Genomic DNA, 18,692 nt, shown 5'->3' with positions numbered 1-18,692 from the left:
CACTTCTCCTAAGTAAGGAATCAACTATAATATCACCCAACTTTAAAATCGAGCAATGTCCCGTTGATTTATTGCTAACATGCAAATAATCCATAATATCAAATTTTCCATTAGATTCAAAACACATATACAAAGAACTTTTTTATCATTGAAATCGACCAATATCCCATTGATTTTTTATTTAAATGCATAGGCAAGGAGGTTGGGGAATGGGTAATTGGTTCGAGGGAGGAAGGGTTTAGGATGTTAGACAACTAGCAAGGTATATGTGGCATTTTTCAATACAATCTCCACGATAGTGGCTCAAATTGCCAGATAATGCATGTTCTTCATTTTGCAATTGATAGAAAGGTGGAAAATCTTCCTAAGAATAAATAATACTTATGTAATTCCAAATATCTTTAGCAGTTGCAAAAGAAGTGATGAGGTAATAGTCTCCATCCTCAATTATTGAGTGAAGTTTTTTATTTTTTGAATTTTAGATATTAATCCACATAATCTTCTCAAAAGCTTCTTAACTTTTGAATCTAGGTGGTTAGAGTTGTATTCTATGTTTGGGAAGGATGAATTGCTTTCAAAAAGGAAAAAAAAAATTGATTGTCTCCTAATTGGTTGAACCATAGGTGTGGTAATTTACTTCATGGGCAAGGTCTCTTGTTCAAAATTACCCAACTGCACCAGGTAAAGGCTTAAAAGAAGCATATGATTCCTTCAAGAATGCTTCACTTGGCTCAAAGGGGACATGACTAAGTTGTAGAGCTCCGCTCGTACTCTTGGCTTGAGTCTGCTTTGCGGTAATTGTCACGACGAGCATAGTGATGTTTGTGGCATGGTTGCTAGTGAGAGGAGCAACTAAGGAGTTAGGTGGAGGACTTGAGCCCAATGAAAACGGTGAGGGAGATATGGTTGAAGGAGGATGTCGAGTTGGAGCCATGGTGGTGGGTAATGCGCAGTTTTGCTCACCAATTACTTGGTCGTTACATCTTAAGGGGTAAACATTATTATTGTTTTGTTTTCTCACAGGCCAAAAAGATTTTTGGGATGAAAAATAGTGTGGCTTATACCAAATATTTTTTTTCCTCTTCTTCTTATGATTTGTAATAAGTAATTTTGTTGAATTTTATGTTCTCTTTGTTTCGTTGGAAAACTTTTTTTAAAGATAGTTTTCCATATTTTTTAGTGTTTGGTAGCATAAAAAAAAAAAAATGGTTAATGGAAAACAATTTTTAGTCAACAAAAATCCTAATAAAAATAAGGCTTATTTTCTATAGATTGTTTTCCAAAAAAAAAAAAAAAAAAATGGAAAACAATCTTTCTCTCACTCGTTGTATTTCCTATAAATATTATATTCTTTTGTAGTCGCGGGAAACATGATTTTTTGGCGTCTTTTCTCTCTCATAGTAAGCTTTCTCACTTTCTCTCTCTTCTCTTGGCTTTTTATCTAATCATATATTCTTTGTTTTGAATTCCAAGCTTGATTTTTTTTTTCTCTAAGAAATTTTCGGTTTGATGGATTCTAGGCAGAAGTTACTTCTTTTTTTGCACATAAAAGTGTAAAAAAATATATAAAATAAGGATGAGACCCACTGCTTTTTATGCGCTATGTATGCAGAGGCGGCTTAATGTATTTGAGGGCCTAAGACAAAAATTGAAATTGAAACTTTTTATATATTTAAATATGATTTAAAATTTTTTTAAAATATTACTTAAACTTTATTGTTTTGTTTTAAATGCAAAAATTACAACTAATTCACGTGAGCTACACAATTTTTTTTTTTTTACAAAGTCTATACGCAAAAAATTTGACAAAACTTTTTATACTTGTTGATGTGGCAGAATGACAGTAGTAAGTAAAAAAGTGATGTTAGTGATGAACTTAGATAAAAACTAGTAAAAGTTTGTCAACTCAACTTGTGAAAAATGTTGTGAATTTTTTTGTGTATTGCTTTTTTTTTTTTTTTTTTAATTATTTGAGAAGTGCTACATTCACAATATTTTTACAAGAAATTTTATGTGTTAAGAGCATCTATAGCAGATGTTGCAAAAAAAAAAAAATGTCATTTTAACACACCAAAAGCTTACTTTATTATTTTACCACATCATTTTACAATATCTCATTTATCAGATATTTTATAATTCAATTCTATATATTAAAATAATATTTATTACACATTAAAATAATATATTATCTCATCTCCATTATCATCAACAACAGCAACAACATTAACAGCACAACCACCAGTCACCAATATCCATTGCCGCAACAACATCGACAGCCACTACCGGCCATCACCCCCACAGCCCACTACCACTGCCATTGTCATCGCCCATAGCCCATAGCCCACAGCCCACAGCCCACCACCACCTGGCACCTACAATTTAAAAAAAAAAAAAAAAAAACACAAAACCCATACCACCCCCACACCCCACCATCACCCACAACTCACCCATCATATCAGAACCCACAATCACCACCGCTACAACCCACCTTTACTGCAAACCAACCACCACAATTACTCACTAATATCAGATCAACCCAAATTGCAGCCAAAAAAAAAAAAAAAAAACCCACAACCAGAGAGAGGTAGAGTGAAAGGTGGATAGAGAGGAGAGGGAAGAGGGTGAGATCGACGGCGACCTCAGGGTGAGATTGGTTGTGACTGGAGAAGGTGAGACTGTGAGTGAGATCGGCAAGATCGAGCGTGGTTGAGCGATATTGACGATGACTGGGCGAGATCGGTGGTGGTGACTTCAAAGGGTGAGAAAGATTGAGAGGAATCGGTGAGAGAAACAGAGGTAAGAAAGAGGGAATTGATGAGTTCTGCAAACAAACCACTCTGAGTTCGTGCTTTTCCAAGAAGCTATCCTCTAGGCCCTCGTCAGTGGACCGTGTTGTCATTGTCAGAATTACGCCATAGTCGCTGCCGGTGAACACCCGGACTGGTCGAAGATTCTAAGAGACGAGTATAGAGATAATAACCGGTACAGGGAGAAGAGAGAAGGAACCGGTGAGAGAGAAGAGAAAAGAAAAAGTGAAGAGAGAGGAGAGAGAAAAGAGAAAAGAGAATAAAAAACTATAAAATTTATACCATTTTTGAGATTTGGAACATCTGATAAAACTCCGTTTTTGTGTTTGGTGTGGCAAATGTGCCAAATATTTGGCATTTAACACATATGCTGTGGATGCTCTAAGTTGTTATTGGTTCTAATTTGAATTCGCTATTGAAATTAATTTTTTGTCATTAATAATAACCTGAACCCACTATTTAGAATTTATTATGAAAAATATTGTTGACGTAGCATTTCTCTTTTTTATTTATTATTATTATTTTTTTTTCATTTGATAAAAAATATTATTTTATTTATTGACTAATATTTGAACTTAATTAATACTATTAGGGTTTGTTTGGAATCCGCTTATTTTGCTGAAACTGAAAACTTTTTACTGAAAGTATTGTAGATAAAGGTAAAAGTTAGTTGAATAGTACAGTGAAACTCATGAATAATATCAAAAAGTGCAATGGGGCCCATAAATAGTAACAAAAATAAGCTAAATAGTAAAATAAACTAGCTTTTAATTTTTGCCAAACACACATTTATAATGAAAAAAAAAAAAAAAAAAACACTATTGGTTAAAATTTGGGGGCTTTTTTTTACTTGGAACCTTAGGCGACCCCAACATTTGCTTCTAGTATAAAGCCAGCTTTATATGTATGTACGGTTTATATGTGTGTGTGCATGTGTGTGTGTGTGTGTGTTTGTGTGTACGTTACTATCCATATATATGAGCAAGATGAGTGGTAGAGATTGTTAGATATATTTCAACAATTTACTTTTGTGATAAAGTAAAAGAAACAACACACAGATCTAAATATAAGCAATAACACAAACAGATATGATAGACAAGAGCAATAAACAAATACTAAATATATTTAAGAAGAAATCTGCAAATAATTAAAAACTCACAGACTAAATGCGTGAAGAATGAATGATTTAGATTAAGTCTTGTATTTGACACAATCTACTTAAAAGCAGATTTCGCCTCTCACACAATCACTGTGGTGTTTTGAGACTCACGGACGTCTGTCTCTCAAGATAAAATGCACGAAAACGAAGCACACAAGGTCGTGCTCTGCGAACTATTTAATGTCTCTTTCTCTCTCTTAGACACAAAATGAATGCACAAAATATTCTCACTTAAAGAGTTTTCTGTAAAGTAGTTTTTATAAATGAGGGACAATGAAAAATTGTATGTTACTGAACAGGCACTCTGTTTCAGTAATAACTGCTATGCACAGATTAACTGACTCAAAAATTAAAATAATAAAATATTATTATTTGGACAATTAGGCCTAGTCCACATATGCCAAAAGTCCAACACAATGTCCAACTCATGAGCATATAAACTTATATATTTTCTATTTCCTTTCCTATGTGGGACTCAGAATTTTTACCACTTTTAATAGCATCTAAGTGAACATAGAAAATATCAATTTCTTATTCACTACATACTATTTTTCCAACAAAGGTCATGAAAATTTGACAACTAATTTTGATTGTATCTATTGTCAAAATTTTAGTACAAAAACAAATTAATTCTTGGTTTTTTATTTATTTATATTGATTACATTAGTTGGTTTACATAACACACATGTTTTTAATTATACAAGAAATTAAAAAAAAAAAATTTGCATACCAAACACCAAAAAACATTCTCAAGGTCATTTTCAAGGTTGTTTCCAAATACCGAAAAATAAAATAGTTTTCCAAAAAATTCTTTATGATAAATGAATAATTTTTTAGAAAACGTTAATACTGAAATAAACAAAGCGTTAATAGGAAAATTGTCTTTGATTTATTTATTTATTTATTTTTTAAATTGTTGCTAAATGGATTGAGTGTGTTGCCATTGCTCAATTAGTCAATTTTGATATTTAGGGAGGGAGGAATGAAGCCAATAGTTTAGGGAAAATGCAATTAATCCAAAGTAAAATGACTAGGAAAAGTTAAAAAAGAACATCGCCCACCGTGGGGCTCGAACCCACGACCACAAGGTTAAGAGCCTTGCGCTCTACCAACTGAGCTAGACGGGCTCTTGTTGTTATCACCTCTCAAATAATCCAATATAAACATATTAATACAAGCTTTTCATCCATTTCATTCAGTAGTTAATCAAATCAATTCCAAGGTCAGCTAGGCCTAGCTGACCAAAACGATCACAAACTCCGCAAACCGAAAATGGGGTTTCTATGGACGCTGCTGGAGCTCTTGCTCGCCTTCATTATCATCGCACTCTTTGCTTTACTTTCTGCAATCTTCATCGAAGCTTCTCGAAGAAGTTACAACCACACGTACCCAATCTAATCCTCTGTCAATTTCTCTTCGATTCACAATCTCTTCCATTTTAGTTTTTGGTTTTAGTTTTTGTTAAATTGAATGTTGCTTGATCTAATTTTTCTTTTTATTTTATTTATTATTGGCCAGGCATGTCGAAGCCCCCGCGATCTTCGAGGACCCTAATTCGTTAAAGCAGGTAAATCTACATTGCATATTATTTTTGCGATTTTAGCTTCAAATTAGGGTTTTGTGGTGTTTATGAGATTTGTAACCCTCCGTTTGGTTGATGAGAAAATGAAATAAACGAATTTGGAATTCCTGCTATTTAGGAGTTTTTTTGGAAATTTGTTTTTCAACTATGGTTTTATCTGCGAGTGTGAATCTTGAGGGCATGGGATTGAGATTAGGCTTATGCATGGGTTTCAAAATTCATCTTGGAAACTAGTGGTTTGAAATGAATGCTTTTGTTAAGAATGGTCCAAATGTTGTTCTTGTGTTGCACGGTTGGTTTGATTCTGTTGAGGAATCGCTGTTGCCGTTTATATTTTGAAGCCTCGGTGGTTAACTCAAGACATTGTTTACAGTGTATTTGAGAGTTCATAAAAGAGTGGAAAAAGTAAAATGAGGTGGGAAATGAAAAAGAATACTATGTTCCTCTCACTGTTTTAGAATCTTTTGTTTGGTGGTTTTTGATAAGGAATGGAAAGGAATGTGATTACGAAAAATTGGTGTTATACTCTTCTCTAGAAAGTAGGATAAAAGGTAAAATTTTAAAATGGAAAGCATATCACGATCCCCTTGCATACAAAAATATGACCATTGGAGAGGAATGAAATGGAATGACTGATTTCATTGTCTCTCCTTTCTGTACCCTGAAAACGCACCTTGCAGGACGTATGATGTCATAAAATTGGAACGATAAAAACTCCAATGGGGGATGGTGGGTGCCCACCATTCTCTTCAGAGTTCAGATCCATTCCTCCCTTCCGAAACTAGCTTTTATGCTCCCTTGGTGTAGTCATTTTCTGATATATCTTTATTTTGTAGTATAAGGCATAGGTAACACCCTTTTTACAGAGGATGACAGTTTTCTGGTTGGACCATAGGCTTCATGGAAACAATCTGTGCTTCTAAAAGAATAATAATAGAGACATAATCCAAGGTGGATTTTTATACAGTAGATTATGTTCCCCCCCACCTTAACGACCTACACTCCATCATGATATCTGAAGTTCATATGAAAGACTTTAACATTAGAACATAATGAAAAGAATAACTTATCCAAAAAGGATATATGATGTGTGTTTCTAAATCTAAATTTAATAAATGCCTTGCAGATGTATAAACTTCTGAGATCAAGTTTTTAGTTATTAGTGAGCAATATGTTGTCTTCAAAAGTATCTGTGAAGAAATATTAGAATTCTCTTGGTCTTTTTCTAGAAATATGTTGGTTATTGTTTTAGACTCTTTGTTGTTATTATTGTGATAAGTATGTTCACCGTACAATGTTATGTTGGTATGAATATTATGGACTGTCTGTAGTCGTTTTGGGCGATTCTGACATTTCTGAAGGATTTTGTTCTAGGTTCCTTGTCCTCATGTTTCTGATCCGGCAGAGAAGTATATATCTTTGATAATACCTGCATTCAATGAAGAGCATAGACTTCCTGGAGCACTTGAGGAAACTATGAAGTAAGTACAATCATAAGTAATTGCACTCTACTTTTTCTTTCACCAAGCCGGGTTTTTTTTTTTTTTTTTTTTTTTTTTTTTTTTTCATATTTGCTTGAATTTTAGCATGAAAATCAGAAAAGGTGTCTACTTTCATATCATCTTTTTCTTAGTCAGCTCTGTGAACTCTCTCTCTTCTTAATTCTTTTTTTCGGGGGGCTGGGGGGCAGTGTTGAGCTTTCAGAGCTTGATTGTTAACCAATTGAGACTTGGCACCTGGAATGATATATGGATCTGTGCCTGCTCAAACTCATATTTTTTGACTCACAAAGGACACTTTCATCCTTTTTATTTTGTACAAATTTTTATTATTTATGTGTAGCATAACCATTTATTGTTATGTAGTAGTACATAATGAAGATGGGGGGCTTTGCATAAATGTGTGTCTAGTTGCCTAAGAACTGCACTTATGAAGTAGTTAAATAATATCTGTAGGTGGCTACTACTGAGAGGGTTGCATTTTGAATTGTACTGATAATTATGTCTGTTTCTTTGTAGTTATCTTGAACAACGTGCGGCAAAGGATAAGTCATTTTCTTACGAGGTATCATTTTGTTCCCTCCATTAACTAAATAATCTGAGTTGGTTATCATGGCCTATGATTATATTATTGCTCCCTGAGATCGTATCTGGGGCTGTATTTATGTTTTATAAAAGAAATTCAAATAGGGATATTTGTGTTTCTAGTTCTTTACTGGATTTGTAATGGAGGGTTATCATACAAGCAGATGCTAGACAGGTTTTCCCATTTTGAGCTCTGCAGTATTTTTGTTTTTTACAAAATGAGATCTTGTGTGCTTCATCATAAGGTTTGATTATTTTTCATAAATGCTATTATGTCAAGTTCCTAATAACAAGGCATTGAAGCCTATTGAACTGATATATCTATTGCATTAGCGTGTTTAATTGAGTAAACGTTGGCCCTAATATTTGAACTCTCACTTCTATGAGTATCACCTCTTCCCCCTGGCACAATTAATTCTCAGCTACTGCTTTTCCTCCTCCTGCTTTGTAGGCCTTCTTGTTAATTTACATAAGTTCTCATTAAAAGGTAGTGGAAGAAAATATCTTACATTGTCTCTGCCACTCATTCTACCGTATATGCATTTTTCTTTCCTTCAATAAAATAATGTCAGTTGTTTTGCTAGCTTGGGTTTGTACTTTGTACTACGTTTTTTTGTTGCTGCTTAACTTTTGAATGGATGATTTTTACCAGGTGGTGATTGTTGATGATGGAAGTTCTGATGGGACTAAAAAAGCAGCTTTTAACTTTGTAAGGAAATACACTGTAGACAATGTGAGGGTTATCCTTCTTGGTAGAAATCATGGCAAGGGAGAAGCTATTAGAAAAGTGAGTCTAACTTTAACAATTCACTTATAAACATGTTCTGATGTTTTTGAGAAGCTTCCATCTTTCCTCTTTTACGCTTGACAACAATTGATTGAAGTGCTTTACCTTTGTGAAAGCATTGTAAAACAGGGAATGCTTCATTCACGTGGTGAACTGCTTCTAATGCTGGATGCTGATGGAGCAACCAAGGTTAATGACCTAGAAAAACTTGAAAATCAGGTTTGTATTATCCCTCATTTATACTGGTACTTTCGTATAAACATTTTAGTCGTCGAAATTTTAGTTTAATGTGGAGATGTTAATAAAGCTACTGCAAATTATCTGTTATTATGCCTACCAGATTCATGCTTTTGCCAGAAACGAGTATCATTCTGGGGATTCAGCAGCCAGTGATTCGAGTATTAAGATATCTGATATCCCAATTGCTGCATTTGGTTCTCGTGCTCATCTTGAGGAAAAGGCTCTAGCTACGGTTCAGTCTGCTAAGCTGCTCGCTATTTTGATGTTTTATGCACTTTTCTTGCCAAATTTGTTTTATATTTTGCTTTGCTAAATCATTTTGCTTGATGTCACAGAGGAAATGGTACCGTAATTTTTTAATGAAGGGTTTCCATCTTGTGGTTGTCTTAACTGCGGGACCTGGAATTCGTGACACTCAGGTATTTCTGCTTCAATTTTTTTTATTTTATTTGACGTCCAGTCTACTACCACTGTAGAAGTCCAGTACTTCATTTATGCTGTAAATGAAGCTTGTGCGATAATCTTGGGTAAAATACACTTAATTGTTTATCCTGACGTTGTCTCTTCACTGCATCACAGTGTGGGTTTAAGATGTTTACTAGGGCTGCTGCAAGGAAGCTTTTCACAAATATTCGTTTGAAGAGGTAACAGCATTTATGTGCGTTTTAAGGATATTGTAGAAATAAAGGATCCATTTACCTCTTCCATGTTATCCATCTTTTGTATAATTTGTAGAGTTGAAGGAAACTCATGGTATTCAAATATTATTCTAATTTTTTTGTAAAACATGTTGCGGGAACTGACTTACAATGTGGACTCTGTGCAGGTGGTGTTTTGATGTTGAGTTAGTTTTTCTGTGTAAGTGGTTTGGCATCCCAATGATTGAGATATCTGTGAACTGGTCTGAAATACCTGGATCCAAGGTGAATCCATTGAGCATACCAAATATGCTTTGGGAGCTTGCGCTAATGTCTTTTGGATATCGAACCCGTATGTGGAAAATTTTTAATTGAGCCTTCGTATTGGAGTTCATCTGGAAGAATTAAAGAAAAGTGACACCTGATTAGGCGTTAGGGTATACGCTTCCTTCTTTCGAGAACATTTGCATTGAGAAAATTTTACAATTTTCGGAGATCTAACCTCGCAGTTTCGGCATGTAAGATAATTTGGGGGTACTTTCTTTTTTGTTTATTCCCGATCCATTGGATTATTGGTTATATGCAAATTGACTTCATAAAATTTTAATGGAAAAGATAATTTATATTTGAAATTGGTAATATATACTTTTCACTGTGAAAATGCCCATTAAAACCTCAAAAAATCTCAAATAGAGATTTTGCACTCCATGTCAAATTTATGGGGAGGCAAATTTATGGTATAAAGTCCTCTCCAATTGAATTCTCAAATTTCTTTAATATTTTTATATAAGATACATGGTATTTAAAAATAAATGTCACATGTCTCACATCCTCCTAAAAATGGAAGGGAACTAGAGGGTTCAATGGTGAGAGGAATAATTTCCCAAAATCTATAACTAATATACATGTTTCCAATCATCTTCAAAGATACATAGATAAACACGTTGTATGTATATATAATATTTAATACTAATCCAAATCATAAAATGTCGATTATGATTTTCTTAAAAAAAAAAAAATGTCAGATTACGTAATACATAAAGATATAACATATTATATTTTATGTTTAAGAGATTTATATTTTTATTTATTAATTGTATTTTTTTTTCCTTATCTAAATCAAAATTTTACTTATAATTCTCATTTAATGATTTATAGTAATTATGTAAATCTCAAATACAACTTATGTTCACTTTTGTTAAACTCATGCAATGATTAAATTATTACAATTTAAAACAAAAAAGTAATTATTTGTGTATGTACTTTAGAATTTAACTTGAAAATGACATCAACTTGGGGAGTTTAGTACATAATCTTTTTCAATGTTTTATTACTTACTCAATTTTATGAAAAATAATAAATTATTTTGTAAAGATTTTGATGTCTCAATACTTAAAGGGAAATGTTAACGAATGCCCTTAGGGCATTGGTTAACAATCAATTTTAGGAAAATTTTGACATCATTTTTATGAAAAATGAAAAAAAAAAAGCTGTTAAAATATTAATTTTTTTTCTTTTTTCCATAAAAACTTTTTTTAATTGGATTGTTAACCAATGTTTTAAGGGCATTCGTTAGCATGATCCATACTTAAAAGGTTATGCTTTATTTTTGGATGGAGAGAAACAAAATCAGGCGTTGATGAAATCCATCAAACTACTTGATTGGATTGAGTGTTTTGGATCAACAATTAATTATGGGAGTTTCATTGGATAGGTTTTGGCATTGAATGATGAGTGAGAGAATTAAAAGGAGAGGGGTAGACAGTAGGGAGAAAAGGAGTTTGGCTCCGTTGGTTGAAGTTCTAGGATCTTTGGTGCGAGATTTGTAGTCTCTAGTGCTAGGGATGCCAAATAGAGGCTTGAAACGAACACTCCATTGCATAAGTCAACAAATTGTGAAAATTGGTGTAAAAATGTTTGTATTTGTAATATTGTTGAATATTTCAAGAGTTGGATATAGGCATATCTCCTCATAATACGTGAGGTAAGAAAATGATGCATATATCCACATAGCTAATGCAATCTCTTTTTTGTTAAAGATTACCATTTTTTTTCTTTTTCTTTTGAGATGGCTGTAGAAAATGACTTCGGATTGAAACAGAGCTCATCTTTTTTACTTTCTAGTCTTTTAAAAAAAAAAAAAAAAAAAATTATAGAAACTTTTACTTTCTAGTCATGATTCCATTAACTCGACTGCAACTAGTTTTAAAGCCACTCCATAATAAGATAACGAACCTTAAAGGAAAAGAAGAATAACCAAACTTTTCTTATAAATTAGCAGTACCTATCTTCTCGAACAAGAAAAGAAAAAGAAAAAGAAAAAGAAAAAGCAGTAGCTTGGTGTGAATGCGGGTTAATAATGAAAATTGATATTTGAAAAAAGAAAATTTTCCCAAAAAATTAAAAATCGAAATTGAACAATAAGATACTTAATAAAAGAAAATATCTTTAGTTTTATGATGAAAGTAATAGTGTAAGACTTAATTTTGTCCAACTAATAATTATCTATCTATCCATACATATATAAGAGAATTCCCCTCTTTCAACTGGACTTTCATGTGGTTAAAAAACACTCTCATTAATAAAGGGTAATTTCATTTACAAATAGGGTCATAAATTTCAAATAACAATTTTTTTTTTTTTTTGAATTCAAAAAGAGAATTCCTAAAATTTAGGTTTTTTTTACCTTCACATTAAAAAAAAAAAAAAAAAATTACTGCTTATCTCTAAAATTTATCCTTTTTATTTGTTTGAAAAATAAAAAATATATTTCTAAATTATAATAAATGCGAATTATTAACCTTTACTCAAAAAAATAGAATAGTCTATGAGCACGTGCTCACTTTATCTAAAAAAAATAGAAGAGCCTTTGAGCACACGTTAAGATTAATTAAACTTCTATTTAAATTTTCTAACGTTAGTAATAGAATTTTAATTGAAAAAATAATTTAATTTTTTTTTTGAAAATTTGATAATTGAGTTTCTCCTATAGCAAAATGAATTTAATATTTTTGATGTAATAAGGCTCCCCTTTGCCAAGAAATTAGGAAAGAGCCCTAAAGCTCTCCATTACATAAACGAAAGTCCTTAAACTGTACAAAAATGTCTCATACAACATAGAATAGTAATTGAATTTTTTTAAGCCAAAAAAAGAAGAAGATATATTTGGCTTGCATTCCCCCACTTCCAAGGCCTTTATATTGAGCCAATAAAAATTCAACCAAATTAAAATCCTAAACTATTGCATTAAAAATAAAAAATAAAAAATAAAAAGAAGTCATGAGTGTGCCAAATAATATCATTTAGGTCACAATAAAATTAAGAGGATTAACTATTATGAATGGTAAAAGATTTGCTATAAAACGTAAATATAAAAATTAATTAGAACTAATTTTGTATCTCAAGAAAAACAAGAATGGTTTTGTAGGGATGACAGGCCCAGAAATGTATATTGGGCCGTGGGTCCTATCCAAAGACATTTGATGGTTTGAGGACAGGTAAACGTTAGTGTGGAAGTGCAAATTAGTGGATGGAGAAAGGGGACTGGTCGTGAGGGTTCAGGAAGGTGGTTCGAGGACAAATGCCTCCTCGGTTTTAATGATGCAGAGGTCAGAAGGGTTGACCTGACATCAAGAGCAACGTTCCGGGTAGTTCTCCTGGTAAGGATAATCATCAGAAATGAATAAGATAAGGGGAAGGTAAGAAATATCTAAGGGAAAGCTGCTACCATCACATTAAATACTCTGTAACTAACTCTTTGGCCCCATTAATGTAGAAGTGATACCTAAATAGTGATGTTCAGCCTTACAGCTACCCCTAAAAGTTTCAGGAAGGTGTTGATGGGACAGAAGTAAAAACCAACCATTTGATCTACATGGGGAGGGCCAAGATGGAGCAAAGGAGGGTAATATAAAGAAGAAAAATCCCATTGTAAGGGGGATCGGAGAATTTGTAGTAAAAAACATTGTAGCACTAAGGACGATAATTGTAATCAAGTCTAAGAGAAATATATTCAAGAACTACTCTCCTTGGACTTTGTCGAGGAAGAATTTCTTCGTAATGAACTTGTTTTTTTTTTTTTTTTTTTTTTGCTTTCTCACCATCTTTAGTCCATTGTGAGCATTGTCCAATTCATTGAAACCTAGTTTTTACCCCACTTTTTACAAATTCTTTATATTGGGCTCTTTGGGCCTTAATCATTTTACCTTTTGGGCTTAGGATCTAAAACTTACCTTTACAATTGGTGCCTTATGTGGGAAACTTGAACTTTGTTGAGTTTAACGTCTAGCTATGGTGGGTTCAGGGCTGAACCCAGAGGAGTTTGTTAGTTCCCAACATTAAGATTAGTTCCTCAATCTTAAGTGAAGAAGGGACCAGGAGGTTAGTGTACATACCACAAGTACTAGTTAGGAGTCAATCTCGAAGTAGGAGTCACCTCTCTCATGAAGAGAATACTAGAAGCATGCAGTTAGAGATTGACCGCTTACGGAGAAGGTTGCGTTGCGAGCGGCGGAGAAACACTCCTTCAAGCTCTAATCCTTTTTTTGATGACGATAGGGATGGCAGCTACAAATCTAGGTCAAGGACCCCTACCATTGAGTCTTTTTCATATGATGAGGATCACCATTATAAGTGTAGAAGTAAAAGTCCATCCTATAGAGGTCTGGGCAACGATGCTATGAGCAGGGTTCTTAACAAGATTTCTAAGTCCCTTTTTACTTGTAGGATTAAAGGAGGAAAGCTTCCTTGACGATTTGCTCAGCCCACATTCACTATGTATAATGGTAGGACAGACCCCGTAGAGCATGTCAACCACTTCAACCAGAGAATGACTACTTATTCTAAGAATGAAACCTTGATGTGCAAGGTGTTCTCATCCAGTTTGATAATGTGGTTTGATGGTTTGAAGGAAGGTTTCATCAACTCCTTTAAGGAATTGACTAGGGTGTTTGGAGCTCGTTTTCTTACCTGTGGTAGAGTTCCTTGGCCCTTAGACTCCTTGTTGTCTATGACTATGCAGAGAAGGGGAAACCCTGAAAATGTATTTTGATAGATATTGGGAGATATTTAATGAGATAAATGGAAACTTTGATGATATGGCTATAAGGACTTTCAAGGTCAGCCTACATGCTGAGCATGATTTGAGAAATTTTTTGACAAGGAAGCCTGTTAGGAGTGTGCATCAGCTCATGGATCGCATTGACGAATATAAGTGGGTCGAGGAGGACCAACAATAAGGGAAAAGGAAAGCTAAGGTGGTCTCACAGGATAGAAGGGATGTTAGGTCGGATAGATACAACAATAACCGACCTCAGAGAAATTTTGTTGGGCAATCCGGATCTATTGCTACTCAGGTGGTTAGCACTGTGTTTTGAGAGTTTGTGCACCAAATCTTGAAAAAAATTAAGAGTGAGTTGTACTTCAAATGGCCAAATAAGATGGGGGAGACCCCACGAGGCATAACGAAAGTCTTCACTGCTAATACCATCAGGAGCGGGGGCACACTGTAGAAGATTGCAAGATGTTATGGAGTCACTTAAAGCAATTGGTTAAGATTGGGAAGTTAAAGCAATTCCTGTATCAACCTAACGGATAAGGTAGTTAGGTAGGGTCGGGGGCTCAAAGAGATGCTTCTACAAGACCACCTTTAGGTAAAATTAGTGTCATTCTTGTTGCTCCAGGAATGACTAGTTCTCAACCATCTAGGGTGATGTTTATAGCTCGGCCATCTGTAGAGGACTTGTCCTCTGATTCAAAGAGGGGTAGAATAAAGGTCCAGCCAGCTTTGAGTTTTTTAGATGAAAATAAGGTTGGAACCTTGTAGCTACATAATGATGCTCTGGTGGTCACCCTTAGGATAGGTGGGTATGATGTGAAGAGGGTGTTGGTAGATCAAGGTAGCGGTGCAGATATCATGTACCCTAGCCTATTTAAGGGGCTAAAGCTGAGGACCGAGGACTTGGCCTGCTATGATTCCCCTTTAATAGGGTTTGATTGGAAGATTATCTTTCTGAAAGGCCAAATCCGACTACCTGTTCAGGTAGGGATAGAGGTCGTGGATGTGAACTTCATCATGGTAGACGTCTACTCCCCCTATACTGCTATTGTGGTAAGACCTTGGCTTCATACCATGGGGTCGTATCTTCCACCTTGCACCTGAAAGTAAAGTATCTTTCTAGGGACCAGGTTGAGGAGCTAGTTGGGAGCTAGTCCATGGCTAGGTAGTGCTTGGTGGCTGCAATTAGATATCAAACTGGAGTTGAGTCCTCAGCCTCTGCTAAACAGGGTTTATAGCAATCAACAATGTCAGTGTTGTCTATGGATGTGGTGATAGAAGGGGCAAAGTGTAAGGAATTAGAAAAAGTTATTATTGGTGAGGTTAGAGTCCAATTGCCTCTTCGGGAGAAGGAAGAGTTGATAGTTTTTATTAGGGAAAATATTGATGTATTTGCATGGAATGCTTAGAGGCTCTTGGGCTGGATCCAAATTTCATTTTCCATCATCTAAATGTCAATCCCTCTGTCATCCCCAAAAAGCAGCCATCTCAACGCTCATCTAAGGAACATTCTAATGCTGTCAAAGAGGAGGTGGTTAAGCTTAAACGAGCTGAGACCATAAATGAGGTTTTTTACCTTGAATGGTTGGCCAATATAGTGGTGGTGAAGAAGAAAAGTGGGAAGTGGCGAGTATGTGTAGACTTCGTGGATTTAAATAAAGCTTGTGCAAAGGATCCCTTCCCCATGTCTCGAATAGATCAATTGGTGGATGCAACTGTAAGCCATCCTCGGATGAGTTTCTTGGATGTTTTTCAAGGCTATCATCAGATATTGCTAGCTCTGGACGATCAAGAAAATATTGCTTTTGTTACACTCACTAGGAATTACCACAACAAAGCGATGCCATTTGGATTGAAGAATGCAAGTTCTACTTACCAGAGGATGATGACTAGGATGTTTGAGCCTCAGTTAGGTGAAAATATTGAGATTTATATAAATGATATGGTGGTGAAGAGTAAAGTAGAGTCTGAGCATATAGACGACCTCGGGAGTGTTTTTGAGATACTGAGAAAACACAAATTGTGCCTTAATGCCTCTAAGTGTTCTTTTGGCATCGGCTTTGGCAAATTTCTAGGTTATATGGTCACCCATCGCGGAATTGAAGTTGACCCTAATCAGATTAGAGCAATTAATAATCTACAGCTTCCTTAAGATCCCAAAGAGGTCCAGAAGTTGACATGAATGACTGCTACTTTGAATCGATTCATTTCTTGGTCAACCGATAGATATAGGCCCTTCTTCCAGTTGTTGCATAAGTGGAAGGGATTTGAGTAGACCGAAAAATGTGCCTCGACCTTCTAACAGTTGAAAGAATATCTTTCTCAGCCACCCATTATGTCCAAGCCCAAGGAGGAGAATGTTCTATTTGCTTACATTGCGGTAGCCTTTTATGCGGTGAGTCTGGTACTGATATGAGTCGATGATGGGGTACAAAGACCAGTTTATTATGTGAGCAAGTCATTGCACGAGGTAGAGGTTCGTTATTTACCATTAGAGAAGGTCATCTTGGCAGTGGTACATGCTACACAGAAGCTCCTTCATTACTTCCAAGCTTACACCATTGTGGTTTCTACCCAACTCCCTCTTCAATCACTGCTTCGAAAAGTTGATTACATAAGGAGGATTGCAAAATGGGCAACGATCTTGTGAGCTTTCAATATTAAGTATATGCCTCACATCTCTATAAATGGCCAGGTCCTTGCAGATTTGGTGGCTGAGTTTGCTGAGCCTCCGGTAGAAGAAAATGGCGAGAAGCAGAACATGGATGAAAAATCAGTTGGGATGATCTCCTTACAGGAACCTCTATCTTGGAAGGTATATGTTGATAGTGCATTAAATCAAAGGGAATCTAGAGTGGGGCTAGTTGTAGTATCTCCTGAAAAAATCATCATTGAGAAATCCTTAAGGTTAGGCTTCTGGGCCATGAACAATGAGGTTGAGTATGAGACTTTGTTGATGGGAATGACTATGGTTCAAAAAATGGGAGGAAAATCAGTGGAGGTATTTTCAGATTTGAGATTGGTTGTAGGCCAAGTGAAGGGAGAATTGGAAGCCAGGGATATGAGAATGCAGGAGTATCTAAATCAAGTTAGGCACTTGCAATCATGGTTTGACTCTTTTTCCTTACGGCAAGTCCCTAGAAGCAGAAAACGCATGTTGACTCTCTTGCCACTCTTGCGACCTCCTCGGCGTAGAGTTTATCTCGGGTTGTCCTAGTCGAGGTTCTATGTAAACCTACTGAGATGAAGGGGGAAAAGGTCCATATTTACCAAATTAGAGTAGGGCCTAGTTGGATGGATCCTATTTGCTATTTCTTAAGGATGATATCTTGCCTGAGGAGAAAGGGGAGACTGATAAAGTGCGAAAAAAAGCTCCTCGATTCTGGTTGTTAGAGGATCTAAGGTTATACAAGTGCTCTTTTTCTAGACCATATTTGTTATGCGTCCATCCTGAGGTAGTAGAACTGCTTCTAGAAGAGTTACACAAAGGGATTTGCGAAAGTCATACAGGAGGCAGATCACTATTTCACAAGGCCCTCACTCAAGGGTATTGGTGGCCAAATATACAAAAGGAAGCACAAGAATACATGAACAAGTGTGACCAATGTTAGAGATTTGCTCCAAATATTCATCAACCAGGGGTTGTCCTCAATCCTTTGTCTAGTCCATATCCTTTTACTCAGTGGAGCTTGGATATTGTAAGGCCTTTCCGTAAGGCAACGGGGAATATGAGATGGCTGTTGGTAGGCACTGATTACTTCACTGAGTGGGTTGAAACTGAGCCACTGACAAATATCAGGGATGTGGATGTTAAGAGATTTGTGTGGAAAAATATTGTCACTCAGTTTGGGATCTCTCATTCCCTCATCTCGAACAATGGGCTTCAGTTTGATAGCTAAGCCTTTAGGAGGTACTGTTGTGAATTGGGCATCAAGAATAGGTACTCAACTTCGGCTTATCCATAAGGGAATGGATAGGCCGAGTCTGTCAATAAGGTCATAGTGAATGGACTTAAGAAGAGGTAGATGCTACTCATAGGTGTAAGGATAATGTGTATGTGTTCTTTAAGAATGGAAAAAAGATTGTCCTTGATCCTATTAAGGAAGGCAATGTACCCAAAGCTTCTAAAGTGAGGGGAAGCCATCACTTCTCATAGTCAAGAATGAGGATGAGTTTGACAGGGAGTGTAAGGAGTTGAAACAGATTTATGCAGTAGTGGTGACAGATGGAGAGTCGAAGAAGGTTGCTGTGATACTTGAGGCTATTCAACCATTGATTAAAAAGTTTGAAAAGCTATTTCTAGAGGAACTGCCTGCAGGTTTACCACCAATGCCCAACA

At 35.4% G+C, this 18,692-nt stretch overlaps 1 protein-coding gene and 1 non-coding gene across 2 annotated transcripts; one reads left to right on the top strand and one right to left on the bottom strand.

Annotated features, from left to right (window-relative positions):
- Window positions 1-5,020: 5,020 nt before the first annotated feature.
- On the bottom strand, window positions 5,021-5,093 carry TRNAK-CUU (transfer RNA lysine (anticodon CUU)). Its single transcript has one exon. It is a non-coding gene; the product is annotated as a tRNA-Lys (tRNA).
- Window positions 5,094-5,183: 90 nt separating this feature from the next.
- LOC126697503 (uncharacterized) lies at window positions 5,184-9,929 on the top strand. Its single transcript, XM_050394514.1, has 10 exons — window positions 5,184-5,351; window positions 5,485-5,533; window positions 6,923-7,029; window positions 7,567-7,612; window positions 8,285-8,419; window positions 8,549-8,638; window positions 8,760-8,891; window positions 8,995-9,078; window positions 9,239-9,303; window positions 9,486-9,929. Exons 1-10 carry the CDS (start codon window positions 5,239-5,241, stop codon window positions 9,670-9,672), a joined length of 1,008 nt encoding a protein of 335 aa, XP_050250471.1. The 5' UTR covers window positions 5,184-5,238; the 3' UTR covers window positions 9,673-9,929.
- The last annotated feature ends 8,763 nt before the right edge of the window (window positions 9,930-18,692 follow it).

This window comes from Quercus robur, chromosome 8 (genome assembly GCF_932294415.1).
Source record: "Quercus robur chromosome 8, dhQueRobu3.1, whole genome shotgun sequence".
NCBI classification, from domain to species: Eukaryota; Viridiplantae; Streptophyta; class Magnoliopsida; order Fagales; family Fagaceae; genus Quercus; species Quercus robur.
The sequence above is the reverse complement of the archived record's forward strand: the minus strand, read 5'-3'. Positions and strand labels throughout refer to the sequence as shown.